General features: G+C 63.5%; 2 protein-coding genes across 3 annotated transcripts; both read right to left on the minus strand.

Moving 5' to 3' along the window:
- Nucleotides 1-1100: 1100 nt before the first annotated feature.
- Nucleotides 1101-8998, minus strand: SHC2 (SHC adaptor protein 2). 2 transcript variants are annotated; one of them, XM_040990291.1, is made up of 12 exons: nucleotides 8543-8998; nucleotides 6523-6593; nucleotides 5500-5560; nucleotides 5243-5362; nucleotides 4491-4544; nucleotides 4310-4361; nucleotides 4113-4239; nucleotides 3776-3941; nucleotides 3377-3440; nucleotides 2910-3059; nucleotides 1765-2042; nucleotides 1101-1229 (listed from the first exon to the last, which is right to left on the minus strand). In XM_040990291.1, exons 1-12 carry the CDS (start codon nucleotides 8996-8998, stop codon nucleotides 1101-1103), a joined length of 1728 nt encoding a protein of 575 aa, XP_040846225.1. The 2 variants fall into 2 exon arrangements, with proteins under 2 accessions (XP_040846225.1, XP_040846226.1); XM_040990292.1 differs by lacking the exon at nucleotides 2910-3059.
- Nucleotides 8999-10287: 1289 nt separating this feature from the next.
- Nucleotides 10288-12842, minus strand: ODF3L2 (outer dense fiber of sperm tails 3 like 2). Its single transcript, XM_040990194.1, has 4 exons — nucleotides 12710-12842; nucleotides 11994-12101; nucleotides 11151-11264; nucleotides 10288-10772 (listed from the first exon to the last, which is right to left on the minus strand). The coding sequence occupies exons 1-4, from the start codon at nucleotides 12840-12842 to the stop codon at nucleotides 10288-10290; spliced, it is 840 nt and encodes a 279-aa protein (XP_040846128.1).
- Nucleotides 12843-17011: the final 4169 nt, after the last annotated feature.

A 17011-nucleotide genomic window follows, 5' to 3' on the forward strand; every position in this document is an offset into this window, starting at 1 on the left:
CACTCTGCATTTTCAAGCAAAAGAACTAAATCTTTTAGGAGGAAGGAAGGAAGGCGCATGCTGCCCACACACCTACTACTGGAAAGCGACCCTCCCCGGGGGCAGGGCTGGGCCCTCCCGTCAGAGAGTCAGACCCCAGGTGTCCTTCAGGGGCTGCCGAGGACCCTGCCCTGGGAGGACAGAGAGAGAGGGCTCGTATCTGCAGGAGGTGGAAGGGCACGGCTAGCTCTCCCCCTCCGTCGGGGGAGCCATCTCCCAGCCCCCACTCTCGACGCGCAGGGACAATGCTCCTGGGGCAACTCAGGTTTAATTATAAACAGAAACGTCTAGTCCAGGTCGGCAGCTAGCAGGGCAGGCAAGGCAGCCAGGACGTGACCTCCCGTCCCCAGGGCGCGCAGAGCCTCTCAGGACAAAGATGAGCCTGCATGGTCCTCATCGTCCTGCACTGTGCCCCCCTTCCTGAGAACCCCAAGCACCTCAGCTCCTCCCTGCCCAGGCCCCCCACCCACCCAAGCCAAGCTGCCGCCCTGAGACGCATCCTCTCCCAAGGAGAGGTGTCTTTGGTGTGTGTGTGCCCTCACGCTGGGTAAGGCTGGCCGGCTGGAAGGCTCTGACACGAGCAGGGATGCTGGGTCTGGCCAAGGCCGGCTGGTGGAGGGAAGATTTCAGACGCGGGTGCAGAGGAAGGAGGGACAGCAGGTGGCCGGCAGCCCCCGTAGGCCAGGATGGGGTGAGTCTCAGGGCGGGAGCTGGGAGCCAAGCGCTGACACCTGCTGGCAGAAGGTGAGGAGGGGACGGTCACTAAGCCAGCAATGCCAGACCGGGTCAGGGTCCTTGCCTCCTGCCCCAGAGCTCAGGCTGAGGAAGGGGGCAGCAGGTGCCCACATTTGGTCCCCCACGTTGCTTCTGAGACTCAGATCAGGGCAGACCTTTCTCTGCGGCAGGGTAAAAATGCCCATTGAGGTCTGTCCAATCCCCTCCCTCTTCCCCAGCAGGCCTGCCTTACACACACACACACACACACACACACACCTGGCTTACACACACACCTGGCTCCCACACACACATACACACACACCTGGCTCATGCACACACCTGGCTCAGGGCTCCCTAGTGACCACGCCACGTAGGTGCAGCTCGCTCTCCGCAGCCACAATGGGCTGCCCGTTCTGCAGGTGGTAGTCGATGAGGTGGCTGATACTATCAAATAGCACATCCTTCGTCCGCACCTAGAGGAGCAGACCCAGCATCAGTCAGTCCAGGACCATCCCATAACCCCTGGCGCCCAGAGCCATGGAACAACCCAGGGGGATTCGGACCACTGAACATTAGCTCATCCTGGCAGGGAACCAGACACCCCTATGTGAGGCAGGTGACAGGAAACCCAGCGCCCACGAAGCAAGGAGCAGGACTTGGGCCAGAAAAGGTTCTCGATGCCAGGGTGGTTGAGACAGACTTACTGACACCTGGTCCCGCCTTCAAAACCTGAGACTGACAGCTGGCCCTGCCTGTACCCACACCGCCCCGTCTCCCCCTGTAGTAACCCTCACTCTACACAGCTGTCTATACCAATCCTGCTCCGTGACTTGCAGTTCCTTGGGGCTACGATGCCATACCCCACGTGGACACCCCTGTCTGGAGGTGTCTTCTTGCAGGACGCGCCCTCCACCACAGCCGTGGACACCCGGGGACTCATACTGAGCAGACACGCCTGGTGTCTGATGTGGCCTTGGGAACCCACTCCCCCCCCATGAGTCCTCTTACCACACCCTCGGGGTCCACCAGCAGTAGGTGCTTGGGCTGCCCAGCCTGCATGCCCGTGAGGACGTACTGCCCGGGGTTGGTGGCACTGTCGCGGACGAGGAAGTCGCCGTCGGCCCGCAGCAGCCTCTCTGCCGCACGCCGGGTCATGCGGCCGTGGTACCAGGGCTCCTGCCGCAGCTGCTCTTCCGTGGGGGCCACCGGTGCCCGCCGAGTTGGGGGGCTGGGCCATCGGTCAGCCAGTGCGCATGGGTGCGTCTTGAGGGCCTCCTCAAAGGGTCCTGCAGGACAGCAGGATGGGAGTGTGAGAGAGACTGGGCATGGGATCCCCAGCTGACCAGAGAGGGATCCACGGACTCCAGGACCTCAGCGCCCTGCCATGCCTCTACCGGCTGCAGAGGCCCCCAGGCCTGGCCCTTACTCTCCAACTCTCCAACTCTCCCAGCTAGGACCCCTGGGCCTCCAGTGAGCTGACAGGAGACCACCATGATGCTTCTGAGGCTGAGGGGACAACACATCATTCAGGGAGATCACCCACTGCTATGTGCCACATGTGAGGGTGGAACCAGGAGACATGGCCCACATCAGGCTACAGTGAGAAGTCATATGCTCGGCTGCGAGTGCTCAGCAGCCAGGGGTGATGTGGGGGACAGTCCTGAGGGAAGCAGCCCCCCATCTCACACGGGGGCAGGGGACAGTCCTGAGTCCTGTCCAGCAAGGAGGGCAGGCTGCTGGCAGTGGCCTGGGTCACAGTGATGCAGCGAGGCCAGCCCTGGCCACCGGCCGTCCCTCCCCAGGGGTGCATTCAACCTCCCTCTCTGTACCTAGTCCTTCGGGCAGCAAACTCGCCCCCCCCCCCGCAATCATGCCTTGCAATAGGAGGGAATCTAGAAGTTCTCCTCAGTGGGGGGACACCAGCGAGCAGGAGGCAGCCCTCCTGACACATGAGGTGCAGCACCCCCAGGTGGGGCCACAGGAGACCCTGCCCTGCCCACACAGCAGTGCACTGCACCCCAGGCCCACCCGAGATGACCACTGGGCTCCCCTGGAGTGCAGGGAGAGGAGCTGGGTCCTCTGCCACGCACTGGGCCCACCACCAGGCCACCCGGCCCCCTGCCCGCCCATCACCAGGCCAGCCAGGTACACACGCATGTCGAACAAGTCCTTCTTGGGGCTGTCCTCCAGCTGCTCGGGCCCAGCATCCGCAGCATCCAGGCCCTGTGTGTTGACGTATAGGTGCTCCTCATAGTCCCGTGGGCCCTGGGCATCTGCCTGCACATAGCCGTCCCCTGGAGGGGCTGCAGGAGGGAGCATAGGATACTGGACGCAGGCCCCAAGGAGGCCGCCTTGCTCTGCAGAGATCCAGCAGGACCCAAGGGCCCTACCATGGCAGCCACGATGGCCATACTCGCCAGGTGACCCGGAGTGCACCATGTGCCCCCAGGGGCCATGTGCAGCACCCCCAAAGCCATGTGCAGCCCCCATAGGGCTGTGTGCAGCCCCCCCACCCCAGAACCATGTGCCTGGACTGCCCGAGCAGGATGCAGGCCAGCAGGGTACTGTCTAGGGTGCCCAAGCAGGGTGCGGGCTAGTGCTGAGCATGGGCCAGGCCTACCTGCTCCACAGGCCTCCAGGTCCCAGGGCAGGCCGTGGGTCTCCCTCCGAGCAGGGGACCCTCCCTGAGGGAGAGAAGCACAGGAGCCCCTTGGCAGCGCCTGGCACCCATCTCCTCGGCAGCATGACCAGGTCACTGTCTCCCCTGCCCGGCCCACCGCAGGCCATGGTGAGATGGGCCCTGGGTATAGGTGTCAGAACTACCATCTCTGGCTCAGCGGCATGGCCTAGCAGCTAAAGTCCTCGCCTTGAATGCACTCCACTTCCCATCCAGCTCCCTGCTTGTGGCCTGGGAAAGCACTCAAGGACAGCCCAAAGCCTTGGGACCCTGCACCCGCGTGGGAGACCTGGAAGAAGTTTCTGGCTGATACTGGGGGCCAGCAGGGGACCACAGTCTGACCTGGCCAAGGTTCCCGAGGGCTCCGAGGGCGCAGGGCTGGGTGAGGGCCAGCCTGGAGTCCAGTAGCCCACCCAGGGGCGGCTCCTTGCCCGGGATGCTGTTGTAGTAGTTGTGTTCCGGGGTCTCCTCCTCATCCCCCCAGGCCGACTCATCCAACCCCGTCAGCCTGGGGACACGGGGCAAGGGATGGGCTTCTGGGAACAGGCCCCCCCACCCCCAGGAACATGATGGCCTGCGTGGCTGTACCCTTAAACAGGGACTGTGTGGGTCAGAGCCCGCAGGAACATGCTCTGGGTGACTGTTCCCCCAGTCTCCACGGGTGGTGAGATATGGTTACCTTTCGGGGGGCGCGCCCACCTGCGGGGGGCTGTGGAGGTACTGTTTGAAGCGCAGCTCAAAGGCTTGGCCCACGGTGCTGATCACGCGCTGGGCAAGGCCCTCACAGCATTCAAGGATGTGGCAGGCTGGGAGGGGGGTGCCCGTCAGGACACGGTAGCTGCAGCCCCCCACACCCCCCGCCCTCCGCGGCCTCACCTCGCTGATTGATGGGGTCCTTGGCCACATAAGCCACATAATCTGTCATGTCCTGGGAGGATTCAGAGGGCACACTCATCAGGCCACCCCAGGGTGGGCCGAAGGGTGTGGATAGAGGGTCCCGGGGCCTGCAGGCTGGAAGGGCAAGCACACCAGGCCACCCCTCACCGTGCCCACTCACCGTGTCGCCACCCGAGGCAAAAGAGATGGACTGCATGTGGTGGCTGGCGATGGTCTGTGGCCAAGAGACACAGACAGGCAGGCTGTCACTACCTCTCCCAGAGCCACAGGAGGTGGGCAGGGAGAAGGGAACAGATGCCCCATGTGCTGGGCTCCACTGTAGCCTGGCCCTGGCAGCCACGACACCCAGTGGGCCGAGGGACAAGAGGGAGGCCAAGGATCCAGATGCAGAGTGGCCTCCTGCAGGAGGCATTTGGTCCTTTGGCAGCCTGGTCCTCACCAGGGCTAAGCATCCCCAGGACACACACACACACTCACACACTCATCCGAGGGTTAGTGTCCCCAGCACACACACACATAACACACACACACACACACATATCCTGGGGTTAGCATCCCCAAAACACTCACACCTACACACACTCATACACAGACACCCCTGGGTCAGCGCGCCCTCACACACTCCTGGATCAATGTCCCCCTTGACACCCTAGACCCCTCTCGTCCATACAGACCTTCGCTGGAAGTGCACATCTCATGCAACTGTGCCAGGGCATCCTTGATCACCATGACAACCATGGAACCGACCAACCAGGGCACTCTGCTCCCAGAAGCTGTGTACGGCTCCAGGACCCTCTGGGGATCCCCACACCCCCATCCTCTCCTCTGCATCTCTGTGTATCCCAACATTTGCCCAGGGCCTCCAGGCAGGGCGGCAGAGCCAGGGCAGCCAGGCCGGAGCGTGGTACCCACCTGACGCGTGGCGGGCACCGAGAGGCTGAGGCCCTCGACGGAGATGTGCACCGAGATGGTCATGCCGGCAAAGCGCAGGTTGCTCGTGCCCAAGATGGATGCCAGCGCCTTGTTGGGGGCCTGGGGGGAAAGGAGGAGCTACCTATAGGTGTGGCCTGAAGGGGGGCTGTCTGTAGGTTTGGCCTGGGGGCTGGCTACAGCTTCAACACCCTGGGCCTCATGCGCTCATTGGGGGGAGGTTTTAGCCCAGCACCCACCTTCTTCTTCCAGGAGCCTCGGACACCAGGCACAGCCTCGTGCAGGCGGTTGATGGCTTCCCTGCATTGTCGGAGGAAAGGAGGCAGCTCAGAGAGAAGGGGGCTGGTGGGGCAGGGAGTCTTGGGGGTGGGCAGGGCTGAGCAGAGAGCTGAACTGTGCTGCGGTGTTGCAGGCCCAGTTGCCACCTGACACAAGCATCCCCATGGGGTACAGGCTCCAGTCCAGGCTGCCTGGCCTTGGCTTCTTCCTGCGTCCGACCGGAGCAGGCTGGGCACGTACTGCCCCATGCAGCTCATCTGTGGGAACTGACCCCACAAGTGGCACTGGCCGCGGGGGACAAGGTCTGCGGCGTCCCAAAGCCAGGACTGTCCTGTGGGAACGTGAGGGGGCAGGGATCACCCCCACTCTGCTGTGTGCCCGAGGGAGTCCCTTTCAACATGGGTCACCTCAAGACACGTGTGCGAAGGCCTGCAGTGTGCAGTCTGCAGTGGCCACCCAGAGCAGGGGAGTGGACGGGAAACAGATCGTGGCCGCTGGGGTTGGGGGGGGCTAAGTGTACTGGGAATCCTTTTTTCACTGCAAAAGTTCCAGAAGTGAGTGTGGAAGTGCCTCCCAGCTCAGTTCAAGTCAGTCCTGGAGAAGGTGTTGCCTGCCCACACCTCACCCTACACAGAACCACGTGGGCATACACAGGCACTGACTGCCTTGCCAGCCCGGCCCCTCCTAGGCCACCACCTGCCAGCATGGCCTCACCGCATGCAACGCCCATACCACTCTGTGAGCGGCAGGAGGGTACAGCGTGTGACGCCGGACCTGGGGTGGGCAGGTGGAAAGGTGGCGGTCAGCCCACCCACAGGACACCATCGCTGCACTGGACTGCAGGGGTTCAGGGGGCAAACCCTGGCACGAGACGCTCCAGTAGCCAGCACAGTGCTGCACCTGGGAGGGACCCCTGGCATGAGATGCCCCAGCAGCCAGGGCAGGGCTGCAGCCAGGGCAGGGCGGTGCAGGGCGCGGCTCACCTGGTGACCTGGGTGCGGGTGTGAAAATCCAATGAGCGCATGGAGCGGAGGACTTGAATGCAGCCCATGTACTGCAGGGAGAGAGCTGGATCAACAGGCAGGGCCCAGGGTGCCACCCGGAGGCCACGCCAGGCAGCAGAGCCCTCTTCTCCACCCTGCACAGCCTGTCCACCTTGAGGCTCAGCTCTGAGACTTCCACCCCGACCCCATTCTGTCTGCTGAGCCCTTGCAAAGATCCTTGGGCAGAGCAGAGCCCCTGGGCAGGGCAAGGACAGCACACACACCATCCAGGAAAGTGACAGGGCCAGGACAGGGGTAGGCTGGTCAGGGCTGGGGCAGGGTAGAGGCAGAGCAGGGGTCAGGGAGAGACAGGGTTGTGCACAGGGGCAGAGTAGGGGCGGGGAAGGGTGGGGCTGGGCTCCTCTTGGGGGTGATGAGAATGTTCTGGAACTTTCGGAGGGGGTGCAGTAGGCTACTGTAGCTGACTGCCTGGCAGGATCCAGGGTTAATCTCATCCCTCGTCTAACTCAGCTCTTGAAGACGGCCACAGGTGACCCCGGTGCCCAGCCAGACTCCTAGGAGTGCCGGTCTAAGTGGCCCGTCCAGGCTCCCCTTGCCCAGCTCCACAACGGTTGGCAAGGAGGAGCTGCTCTTCCTGCTGGGGCAAAGAGTGCCCAAGTCACGCTCCCTTGGGCAGTGTCACAGCTGGACTGGTTCCAGTGTGTCCCCCACACCCAGGGTCTGCGGCAGGGAGCTCCCCTGCACGTCTGTGGGTGGAGCGGGTGGAGCAGGTGACGCAGGGCACGTGTGTGTACGTAGATAGAACAGCTCATCCGTGGTAAAGTGGACAGACACGGCTCACTCTATGAGGGGGTGGACAGATGCGGCTCATTCTGCGGGGGAAGTGGACAGCTGCAGCTCACTTCGTGGGGGGAGCGGACAGATGCGGCTCACTCCATGAGCGGGGAGCGGATGGCTGGCCGGTGGCTCACTCAGGTTCCCCCCTGAGTGGGAGTGGGCAACCCTGGCCACGGCACTGCCTCGAGCTTCAAGGTCCTACCTATGCGGAGTGGCAGGTCCTCGTGTGTGGGGTACAGCACCCCCAGCCCATATTCCTCTGCAAACTAGGAACAAGGTGACTGAGGTGTCCACATGGGGCCAGGGAATGCGCATGGACTGGGGTGCACACATGGGCCAGGGCATCCACAAGGGGCAGGTGCTAACGCAGGGCAGGAGTGCCCACACAGGGCCGGGGCGCTCACACAAGGCTGGGTTGTCCACATGGACCACAGCCCAGGCACATGTAAGTATGCAGGTGCAGCTGACCCCAGGCTCTGCAGGGGGAGGGGTCCCATAAGCTTCTGGAACGTCAGGGATGGAAATGACAGCGACCTAGTTTTGGGTGGGGATGTCTCCTAGCATCCTGGTCCTTGAATCCCCAACCAGAGGAAGCTCCTCCCATCCTCCCTGTGCCCCCACCCACGACTGTGTCCGTGCTTCCCTTTGACCCGGGACGGCCGCCCGCCTGGCCACCCCTCGCCTCCGTTACGTCACAAATCCCCATCACAGGGATTTTGCGCGGCAGGGCGCACCACCCGGCCCACACGGTGGCCATGGGAGGAGCCCACGGCTGCGCATCCCCAAACGACCTCCTAGAGGCCACGCGCAACCTGGTTCGGAGAGGCAGCCGAGCTGGGCGGAGACGCCTGGGCGTAAACAAAGGCGAGCTCCACGCGCTCGGGACCCGGCGCCCTCGCCGCCCCCGCAGCCCCTTTGCAAGCACCCTCTGGTCCCCCGTGGGCACCACCGGACGAGGTCCCCAGCTTGCGCATGCGTGCCCCCTCCCACCTGCCGTCCTCTGCCCGCCCTTCCCCACGTGATGCCGTGGGAACAGGGACCCCAGCGCCTCGGGTGGGGCGGTCGCGGCGCGCGGGCCCCGAGCTGGGGTGCTAGTGGCGGGGACCCGGAGAAGGATGTCGAGCAAACCCCGCCGGTCGGGTCCGGCGCGCCCCCGACTCACCCGTACAACGTAGCAGACGCCGGGCCCCAGCACCCTGGAGTCGGGGTGCAGCCAGCCGTGCGCCGGCTTGTGGATGAAGCTGCCCTTGCGGATCCACTCGGCGTCCGTGGGCCCCGCCGCGTCCCGTGCGCCCCGTGCGCCCCGCGGCCCCCGCGCCCCGGCAGCCCGGCAGCGGCTCAACGCGGGCAACGGGCAGGGCGCAGCGCAGCGCGGCTCGCAGGCTCCCAGGACAGCGGCCGCCAACGCCGGGACACCCTCCGGGCCCGCGGGATCCGACTGGGCGTGGGCGGCTCCCGCATCCCCCGTGGCACGCGTCGCCGCGGGGCCGCGGCCCAGGAAACCGGCGGGGGCCGCGAACTTCCACTGCGGCATACGGGGCAGCAGCGCGCAGAAGGTGGTGGGCGCCTCGGGCTCGGGGGGCGCGGGGGACGCGCGCCCGCCCGGACCCTGCGTCATGGCCCCGGTTGCCCGACACAGCCCACCGGGCGTTGCGCCTTGGCTAGGAGGCCCCGCCGCGCCTCCCGCGCCTCGCTCCTCCCCGCCCCTGCCTGGTGATGTCATCCGCCCGGCCCAGCGCGCAGCCGCGGGGGGCTGCGCCCCTCGGACCCCCGGCCTCAGTGCCCTGGCGCCTGGCTGGGAGACTGAGGGAACCGGACTCCGCTGAGGCTGCAGGCACCGGCCTGAAATTGGGAGTCCAAGAGGGGACGTGTCGGTTTCGAACCCAGGGCCGCACCTGCTGTCCCACACCCAAGTTCCTAGGCAGACAGAGCAGGGGATGGGGGTAGACTTGGGCTTCCTCCCTTCCTCCTCTGATGGTTGGGAGGGGCGCCTAGGGAGGGAGACCCCAGGCCTCGGTTGGGCACCGCCCCCCCCCCAGCCTCCCTGGGTGCTGGGTGCTGCCAAGGACTCCCAGATTGTGCTGCCCCCCTGCCCCAGGCAATGCCCTTGCTGGAAAACAATGGGAGGGGCTGCCGCCTGCGGCCGGGAAAGTAGCCACAGAAGAGAAATCGATTGATGGATAAGTCCACTGGAAGAAATGAGATCAGCGGGCCGGTGGGAGGGGCAGGCTCCTGCGGGACTGACCAGGCTGCTGGTACTGCCTCTCTTGTTCCCTGGAGCACGTCTTGAGCGCTGGACTCTGTACCATGTAGCAGTGGGGGCAGGGCCCAGGTGGTGTCCCCCTACCGGGCTCTGGGGTCTGGGCCTAGATGAGACCCTCACCCTGGCACCTGTCAGCAGCAGCAGGAAGGGAAACGGGCAGACTGCAGGGACCTAGGGGGGTGAGAGAGGACGCAGGCAGCGAGCAGTGTGAGGCTGACCCATCTGGCTGCGAAGGAGGTGTTTATTGGCACACGGTCGTCCAGGGTGGCAGGAATGCCAGCTAGGTCGGGGACCCAGGCGGAAAGGGGCCAGTCACCAAATTCTAGGACACAGGAAGCCTTCGATTCTGACCATGGTGTCCCCTTTCCCTGCCTGGCCTGACCCAGGGGAAGAAAATGGGGCACTGGAAGGGAGACTGGCCCTATAACCCGCCCAAGCCACAGGGTCACAGCCTCTGCCCCCCCCCCCCCCCCAGAAGGACCCAGGCAGATCGAGGGAGGGCAAGGAAAATGGACAGCCTCTCCCCCTCACCCTCCTGGCCTCTCAGAGCCCCCAGCCCAGCCAGATGCAGGGGAGACCTGTCTGTACCCTGCTCACAGAGCAGGGACCCAGGCCTGTGCGTGGCCCCCCCCCCCCCCAGGCCCTCAGGATGTGCTTGCCGCTGCCAAGGTGGTGGCCCGCTGTGAGTGACGGACACCCATGGTGTAAGCTGGGGCCCGGGCTCTGTTCACAGTTACCAGCTCGGGACTGTGGGTGCCAGGACCGGGTGTCTCCTCTAAGGGGCGTGGGCTGCGGGGCCGTCCCAGCATGGTGAAAGCCGGTTGGCGCTGGCGGTAGGTGTTGGGGTCAGGGCTGTCGTACTGGCCGGGGCCTGGGAGGGCAGCAGGATCCTGTGGCGGCCGTGCCGGGCGTGTGCGGCCCACCACCGTGTAGCTGGGGCTGCTGGGCTTGGTGAGGGTCTGTGAGCCCCACAGCGGGGGCATGGTGTAGGCGTTGGGGGCTGGGGCTGATGGACCCAGGGACTTGAAGTGGAGGCGGGGGCCCAGGGTGAAAGCTGGGGGTGTCCGCTGGCGCACGGGGGGCACCTTCTCCGGGCTGTAGGCCCCAGGGCCCGGTGTCACCTCCAGACCTGCTGGGGAAGGGCAAGCGGCGTGGGAGAGGCTGGAGTCCAGCTGCTTAGGGATCCCCTAGGGTTTCCAATTGCTCACAGTGTCCCGCAGCCCGGGTGACCTCCCTTCCATACCCACCATGCAGCAGGTGCAAGCCAGCACCTTTCTCAATGCCATGCAAGAGCCCCCACAGTCCCAGAGCTCTGAGCCCTCACCCCCATTTGTACAGCATTGGAAGCCCCTTTTGGAAGGGCGGAGCCTAGGTTCCGCTCCCCCCAGACACAACCCCATGGGGGAGCTCACCCTGAGGGGTCCCACCTCTGACCCCACCCCACTGGGGAGCGCTGAGTGGGTGTGGAGCATAGCGGCAGGGCTATGGCAAGGCAGCCAGCACTCACCCCGAGCCTTGCCACGGCCCTGCATGGAGTATGCGGGGGTGCAGCTACGGCCAAAGCGCGTGATTTTGGGATCCAGAAAGTAGACGGGGCCTGGGCTGGAGACCTGAGGAGGCACTGGGAAGACAGGCAGGGTATAAGAACACCCCTGGCACCCCAAGTACAGACCCTTCCCGGGCTGCACGTGCAGGCTCGGGAGCCAGGGAGCGGCTGCCCCAAGGAGCTGGGCTCCTCAAGATACACACAGCCTGAGCCCCACTGGTGGGTGTAGGGACAGCTAGGTCAAGCGGTAGTTACAGGGCCGCTGAGCACAGACACAGCCCACAGTGTCGCATACACCAGAAGAGGCAAGGCCAGCACTTCCTGAGGCCATGGGCCTGGAGTTCTCGCTCCTGCCAAGGCCCTGCCCACACCCATGCGGTCCTCCCACAGCCCAGGGTGACCAATTCGTGGACACCCAGAGTGGCTTAGGCTGGACTGCTGGCCTGCACTCGCAGCCTGGCCCTCTGGCCACCCAACCAGTCCACACAGCAAACTGTCCCAGCTCTACACCCAGAACAACCCAGGAGCAGCTACAGCTCAGTTCAGACTCCTGTTTGATCAGGCAGCCTGCTCACTCAGCACCAATTCCCAGGAGGTTCTGACCGCGCCAGTGGCACATGGTACTTGCCCAACCTATGGCAGGCCTGGAAGGGGAACTGAGGCAGTGAGCAGGCCACAGCCAGGGTCACAGCCCTGGAGAGCCCCAGCACTGCCCAGGCCCGTCTCACCCACCTTAGCCTGGGTGGTAAGGGGAGGGACAGGAGCCCAGGGAGGTTTCCAGCCCCTCGCACCATGCGGTCTTACCTTCACTGGGCCTCCGGGCTAGCGAGTAGGCAGGGCTGGCCACCCTGGTACAGTCGTGTTTGATATAACCCACGGTGGATGGCAGTGTGTACAGACCGGGCCCCCAGTCTGCAAGACAAGGCCTGGTCACGGTCTAGGTGGGCTGGCCTCTGTTGCCAAGCCCCACCTAGCACTACCAGCAGGCAAAGAGGGCAGGGGGCCTATGACGAGACCCTTACAGCCAAAATGAAACTCCGATTGTGAGTCATGGGGAGTCACGGAGACAAAGGGGACTGCTACAGAGCAGCCTGTGAGGGGCATGCAGAGACCCGGAGGAGGTCTGCACGGCGGCCCTGCCTGGGGCAGCAACGGGAGTGCAGAAAACATTATACAGAGGATGCCATACTAACATGTCACCCCACAGACCACGGCCTCGCACCGGCCTGTCACCCCACAGACCACGGCCTCGCACCGGCCTGTCACCCCACAGACCACGGCCTCGCACCGGCCTGTCACCCCACAGACCACGGCCTCGCACCGGCCTGTCACCCCACAGACCACGGCCTTGCACCGGCCTGTCACCCCACAGACCAGATTCTCCCTGACCCGGTCCCCCAAAAAGACCAGGGGTAACGAAGATCCACCTCCCACTCTTGGGGCTCCCAGAGTCTCAGGAAGCTCCCAGGTGGCTCTGAAGCAAAGCCTGGTCCTTTTCCCAGCCACCCCTCATCTAGCACACGAACCATCCTGCGGTGTGGCTGTCCTCCAGGAGGTCTTCAGGCCGGTGTCTGCAACCAGGCCTTCGGCCAGCCGTCGGCACAGGGGTCCCGCGTGAGGTCGCTGCACGGGATCACTACTGGGGGTCCCCATGCTGAGCCAGGGCGCGGTGCACTGCCGGCACCCGCGCCCAGTGCTGCCCTAGCTCTAGTGGCCACAGGCTCAGGGACTGCCAAGTCCTCGGCCCCAATCTGTTGGGCAGAACCCAACCTCACCACACCTCCCGTGCCCACACAGACGGCCCCTTGTCCCCGGACAGAGCGTCTCGAGGCCCTAGCCAGGGCGAGCCTGGAAGTGGGCTGGGATCAGGTGACGGCCAGGTGACCTAAAGGATCCAGGAAAGGATTTGGTGTCCGTCCACAAGGCAAGTCCCCCGGGGAGCGGGCCCAGGGAGCAGGGATGGAAAGCCTAGCATGGCCTCAGCTGTAGCTCATTCATACAGCAAGTGTACAATCCAAACAGCTGGTGGGTCAGGCCTTGGGGAGGGGGGCTGTGGGTCAGGCCTTGGGGGTCATGGGTCAGACCTTTTGAGGACCGCGGGTCATACCTCTGGGGTCATGGATCAATGGGTCAGGGCTCTGGGAGGGCCGTGTCCTGGTGGGGGGGGGCGAAACAAGAACACGACCAGAACATGTGAGCACAAGTTCTCAGAACAGCACGGAAGGCACAGCAGAGCCGGTGCAGGCTGCACAGTCATGAGCCAGCTGAGTGTGGCTCACCCACCCCTGGCAGAGGTCGGGAGGTGGGGGATCAGGCCCTGGGATGGAAAGTGGTAATGATGGGTCCTTCCTTAGGATCCCCACCATCACCACCTCCCAGAGTCCACAGGGATCTCCTGCCTCCGAGGAGGCTGTGTCTGGGTCAGACTTGAGGGTTTCCAGAAAGTTTGAAATTCAGCATCTGGGTCCTCACTGCGCCCAAGGGTCACTTTTGGAAGCCCCCTAACTGCCCCAGGCGAAGGAGCCAGGAGGGAAGCAGTGGCATGCAGGGGTCCCTGGGTAGGCCCGACCCAGGTCTGAGGTCAAGGGCCTCATGGTTCCACTGACTGGAGACGCTTCCACGCGGGGACCCAGTAGCTGCTCTCACGGGACCCCAGCTCTGCCCTGCTGGCCTGGGGGTTGGCCCTAAGATGCTTCCCCAGCTCCAGCTCTGCTCTGCTGGGTCCTGATCTTGCCCACAGCTTGGCCAAGCGCACACCACACAGACAGTTGCATGTTCCTGGAGTTGCTGCCAGTCAGGGGTAGTTCTTCTGTGTGAACCCCACCCATCTGGTGGCTTCGGACCCCCCCACACAAAGATCTGGGGTGTCTCAGTGTCTGGGGTCAGGACCAAGGTGCGGCCATGAGTTCTGCCGGCCACCAGAGTCCCCCCGCACCCTGAGCCTCAGGCTGTGCCAGCTGTCCACGGGCCCCTGCTTGTGCAGGCCTGGGGCCACTACTGATAGTGGCATGGGGAGCCGAATCCCATGTCTGCCACTCGGGGTGGGGGGGGGCGGCCCCTGGTTTCTTGGTCCCTCTGCGTTTCCCTGGACCCGAACCACATCTGAAGTCGGAGTCTCTGCCATTCACATTGAAAGTGGAAGACAAATCTGCTTTAATCATACGCTTACCTCCATATGCCAAACACTGTAGATTCAGCACAGAAAAATTGCAGACGTTGGCCACCTGCTGAGACACTGGCACATTCCATACAGCACCAGGTCACGTCCCAACAGCTCCACTTCCCACCCAGCTCCCTGCTAATGTCCCTTGGGGAAAGAGTATAGGCTGGTCCAAGTCCCAGGGTCCCAGGGTCCCTACACCCATGTGGGAGACCAAGCCAGATGGAGCTCCTGGCTTTGTCCTGGTCCAATTCTGACCACTGTGACCAGTTGGGGAGTGAACCAGTGAATGGAAGATCTTTCTGGAATATGGACTTTAAAATACATAAATCTATCCATTTCTCTGTCTGCTAACAGATTTCCCATACTCCTCTTGCGTCCATGCTAAGGACTCAGACTCATGAGGCTTGGTCTGAGCAGCCGTGGTGGCAATACTGGCTGGTGGTGCACCCAGAGGCTACCGAGAGACCGGCGTTTCCACCCAGGGGCACTGGACACGGCTCAATGTCAGGTACCCTGCCAGCTGCTGTCACAGTGGGGCTGCTGGCATTCCAGGAACCCCAGGGGGTGGCCCCCACCCTGTGAAGTTGGGTTCACGTGACAAAGACCCAAGGTGCTGGGCATGGGGGTGGTGCATCCTCAAGTGGATGCTGTGTGATAGAACAGGTGTCCATGGACACACACACACACGTACACGCATGGAGCTGTACTCACCCTGTGCCCATCATGTTCTTGACACCGGAACATCCGGTCAGGAAGTGGCGGCAGAGATGGCTGACCCCAGCTCAATCATGCCGGGACCCATGGTGTGGACACCACAGCCTGGCCCAGACAGGGCCTCCCAGGGGCCTGGGTTAATCACGTGCCTTGTGGTTTTCCATCTTAAGCACACAGCTGGGGCAGCACCACGGAGGCTGATGTTGACAGCTGACACCACCTGCCTCCTCCTGTGCCAGCTCGCGCCCTGCTCTCCCAACCCTGACCTGGCACATCCCACATCCCACCTCCCTAGGGACTACGGCGCCCGCCCGACGTGCAACAGCCGCCCCCTGACTCGGATTCACGTGCTTCAGGCCGGAGCCCTAACAAGGGAAGTTTGTTCTGCCCTGGACACGAGGCACCCGCCCGGCTCCTCCTCCCCTCCCCGGAAAGGAGCAGCAGGGACAAAACTGCCCGTGCTGGCTGCGCCCCCATCGTGCAGGTCCATGGGGACAACGTTGCATTCCAAGGCCGTGAGAGCTCCAGGGGGGATCCCAGGAACACGAGTTCCTCGGGGCAGGCAGGAGTCGGCCCAGCTTGAGCTCTGGGACCCTCTGGTTTGGGAGAACAGTGCATGATTTACAGCCTGCACTGAAACTCCACGTGCAGCCATTGACCCACTTCCCCGTGCTCGCTGACGCGTGACAACAGGTATACCTGCCAACCCTTAAATGAACTCTGCTTCCCCAATACCTTAGTCCCAGGCCAGGCAGGACCATCCCCTAGCAACAAGACAACTCCCTAGCAACAGGACCCATTCTCTAGTGTAGGACCCCACTTGCTGGCAACAGGACCCCACTCCTTAACAACAGGATCCACTCTTTGGCGACAGGCCCTCACCCGCTGGCAACGGGACCCTGCGCCGTGGACCAGGATCCCTGCTTCCTGCAGCATGGTGGAGCAGACACCCGCAGGAGATGCCAAGGACGCGGACAGCGGCACACCCTGGTGGCCGAAAAGCTGTCCCCTCGGGCACACAGCCCACTCCTCATGAGGCCCAGTCCTGGGTCCTGTGGCAAAGGGCAGAGGACTGCACGGCCAGCAGGGAACTTTGCTAAGCGGCCTCCCTGGTCCCAATGTCCCAGCCAGGCGGCGGCCCCCTGCACCGCCAGCTCGGGGTGCAGAACCTGAGTCTGTGGGGTCCCGCTGAGCAGACTGCCTGCTGGGGTCCTCGCTGACCCCCGAGTCCACACCCAGGGCCCAGGAGGTATTGGGCACATCACCAGCCCAATCCCTGGGGCACCTGGGCGAGTTCTCTAGTGCTAGGTTGAAGCCCCGTGCCCCCAATATCTGGCAAAAGAGAAGAAGTGGGTGACAGAAATAAAATCAGTTTTAATGTTTTCTTTTTTTTTTAAGATTTATTTTTATTATTTTTATTGGAAAGGCGGATATACAGAGAGGAGAGACAGAGAGGAAGATCTTCCATCCGATGATTCACTCCCCAAGTGAGTGCAACGGCCGATGCTATGCCGATCTGAAGCCAGGAGTCTCTTCCTCCAGGTCTCCCACACAGGTGCAGGGTCCCAAAGCTTTGCCGTCCTCGACTGCTTTCCCAGGCCACAGGCAGGGAGCTGGAAGGGAAGCGGGGCTGCCAGGATTAGAACCGGTGACCATATGGGATCCCGGGGCGTGCAAGGTAAGGACCTTAACCACTGCGCCACTGTGCCACCGCGCCGGGCCCAGTTTTAATGTTTTCAAAACAGATGTTGCTTGACCCCAGTAGCTGTCGACTGGCCTCTAGTTAGGGTTCTGAGTGCTGCAATGCCTCATGTTCCACCCCCTAGCACTGCCCCCTGCAGGATTGGGGGGCACCTGGAGGAGTCTGCGAGGGAAAGTAGAAGCTCAGGTCACTGCAGCCACAGCTGCATGGGCATGTGGCTCGGGGCTCAGCCCCACCACGTGA

The sequence above is a fragment of the Ochotona curzoniae genome, unplaced genomic scaffold (assembly GCF_017591425.1).
Source record: "Ochotona curzoniae isolate NIBS_2020 unplaced genomic scaffold, NIBS_Ocur_1.0 contig_605, whole genome shotgun sequence".
Lineage (NCBI taxonomy): Eukaryota > Metazoa > Chordata > Mammalia > Lagomorpha > Ochotonidae > Ochotona > Ochotona curzoniae.

What these genes read in the sequence shown, in the direction of transcription:
- SHC2 (XM_040990291.1), bottom strand. Translation starts at nt 8,998, where the DNA reads ATGACGCAGGGTCCGGGCGGGCGCGCGTCCCCCGCGCCCCCCGAGCCC. An exon ending in GCGTCTGCTACGTTGTACGG is followed by an intron (nt 6,594 to 8,542) that starts GTGAGTCGGGGG and finishes CTCTCCCTGCAG; the next exon opens with TACATGGGCTGCATTCAAGT. An exon ending in CCTGGAGGCCTGTGGAGCAG is followed by an intron (nt 3,060 to 3,376) that starts GTAGGCCTGGCC and finishes TCCCTCCTGCAG; the next exon opens with CCCCTCCAGGGGACGGCTAT.
- ODF3L2 (XM_040990194.1), bottom strand. Translation starts at nt 12,842, where the DNA reads ATGGGGACCCCCAGTAGTGATCCCGTGCAGCGACCTCACGCGGGACCC. An exon ending in CACACCGCAGGATGGTTCGT is followed by an intron (nt 12,102 to 12,709) that starts GTGCTAGATGAG and finishes CTTGTCTTGCAG; the next exon opens with ACTGGGGGCCCGGTCTGTAC. An exon ending in GGGCCGTGGCAAGGCTCGGG is followed by an intron (nt 10,773 to 11,150) that starts GTGAGTGCTGGC and finishes CTTCCCCAGCAG; the next exon opens with GTCTGGAGGTGACACCGGGC.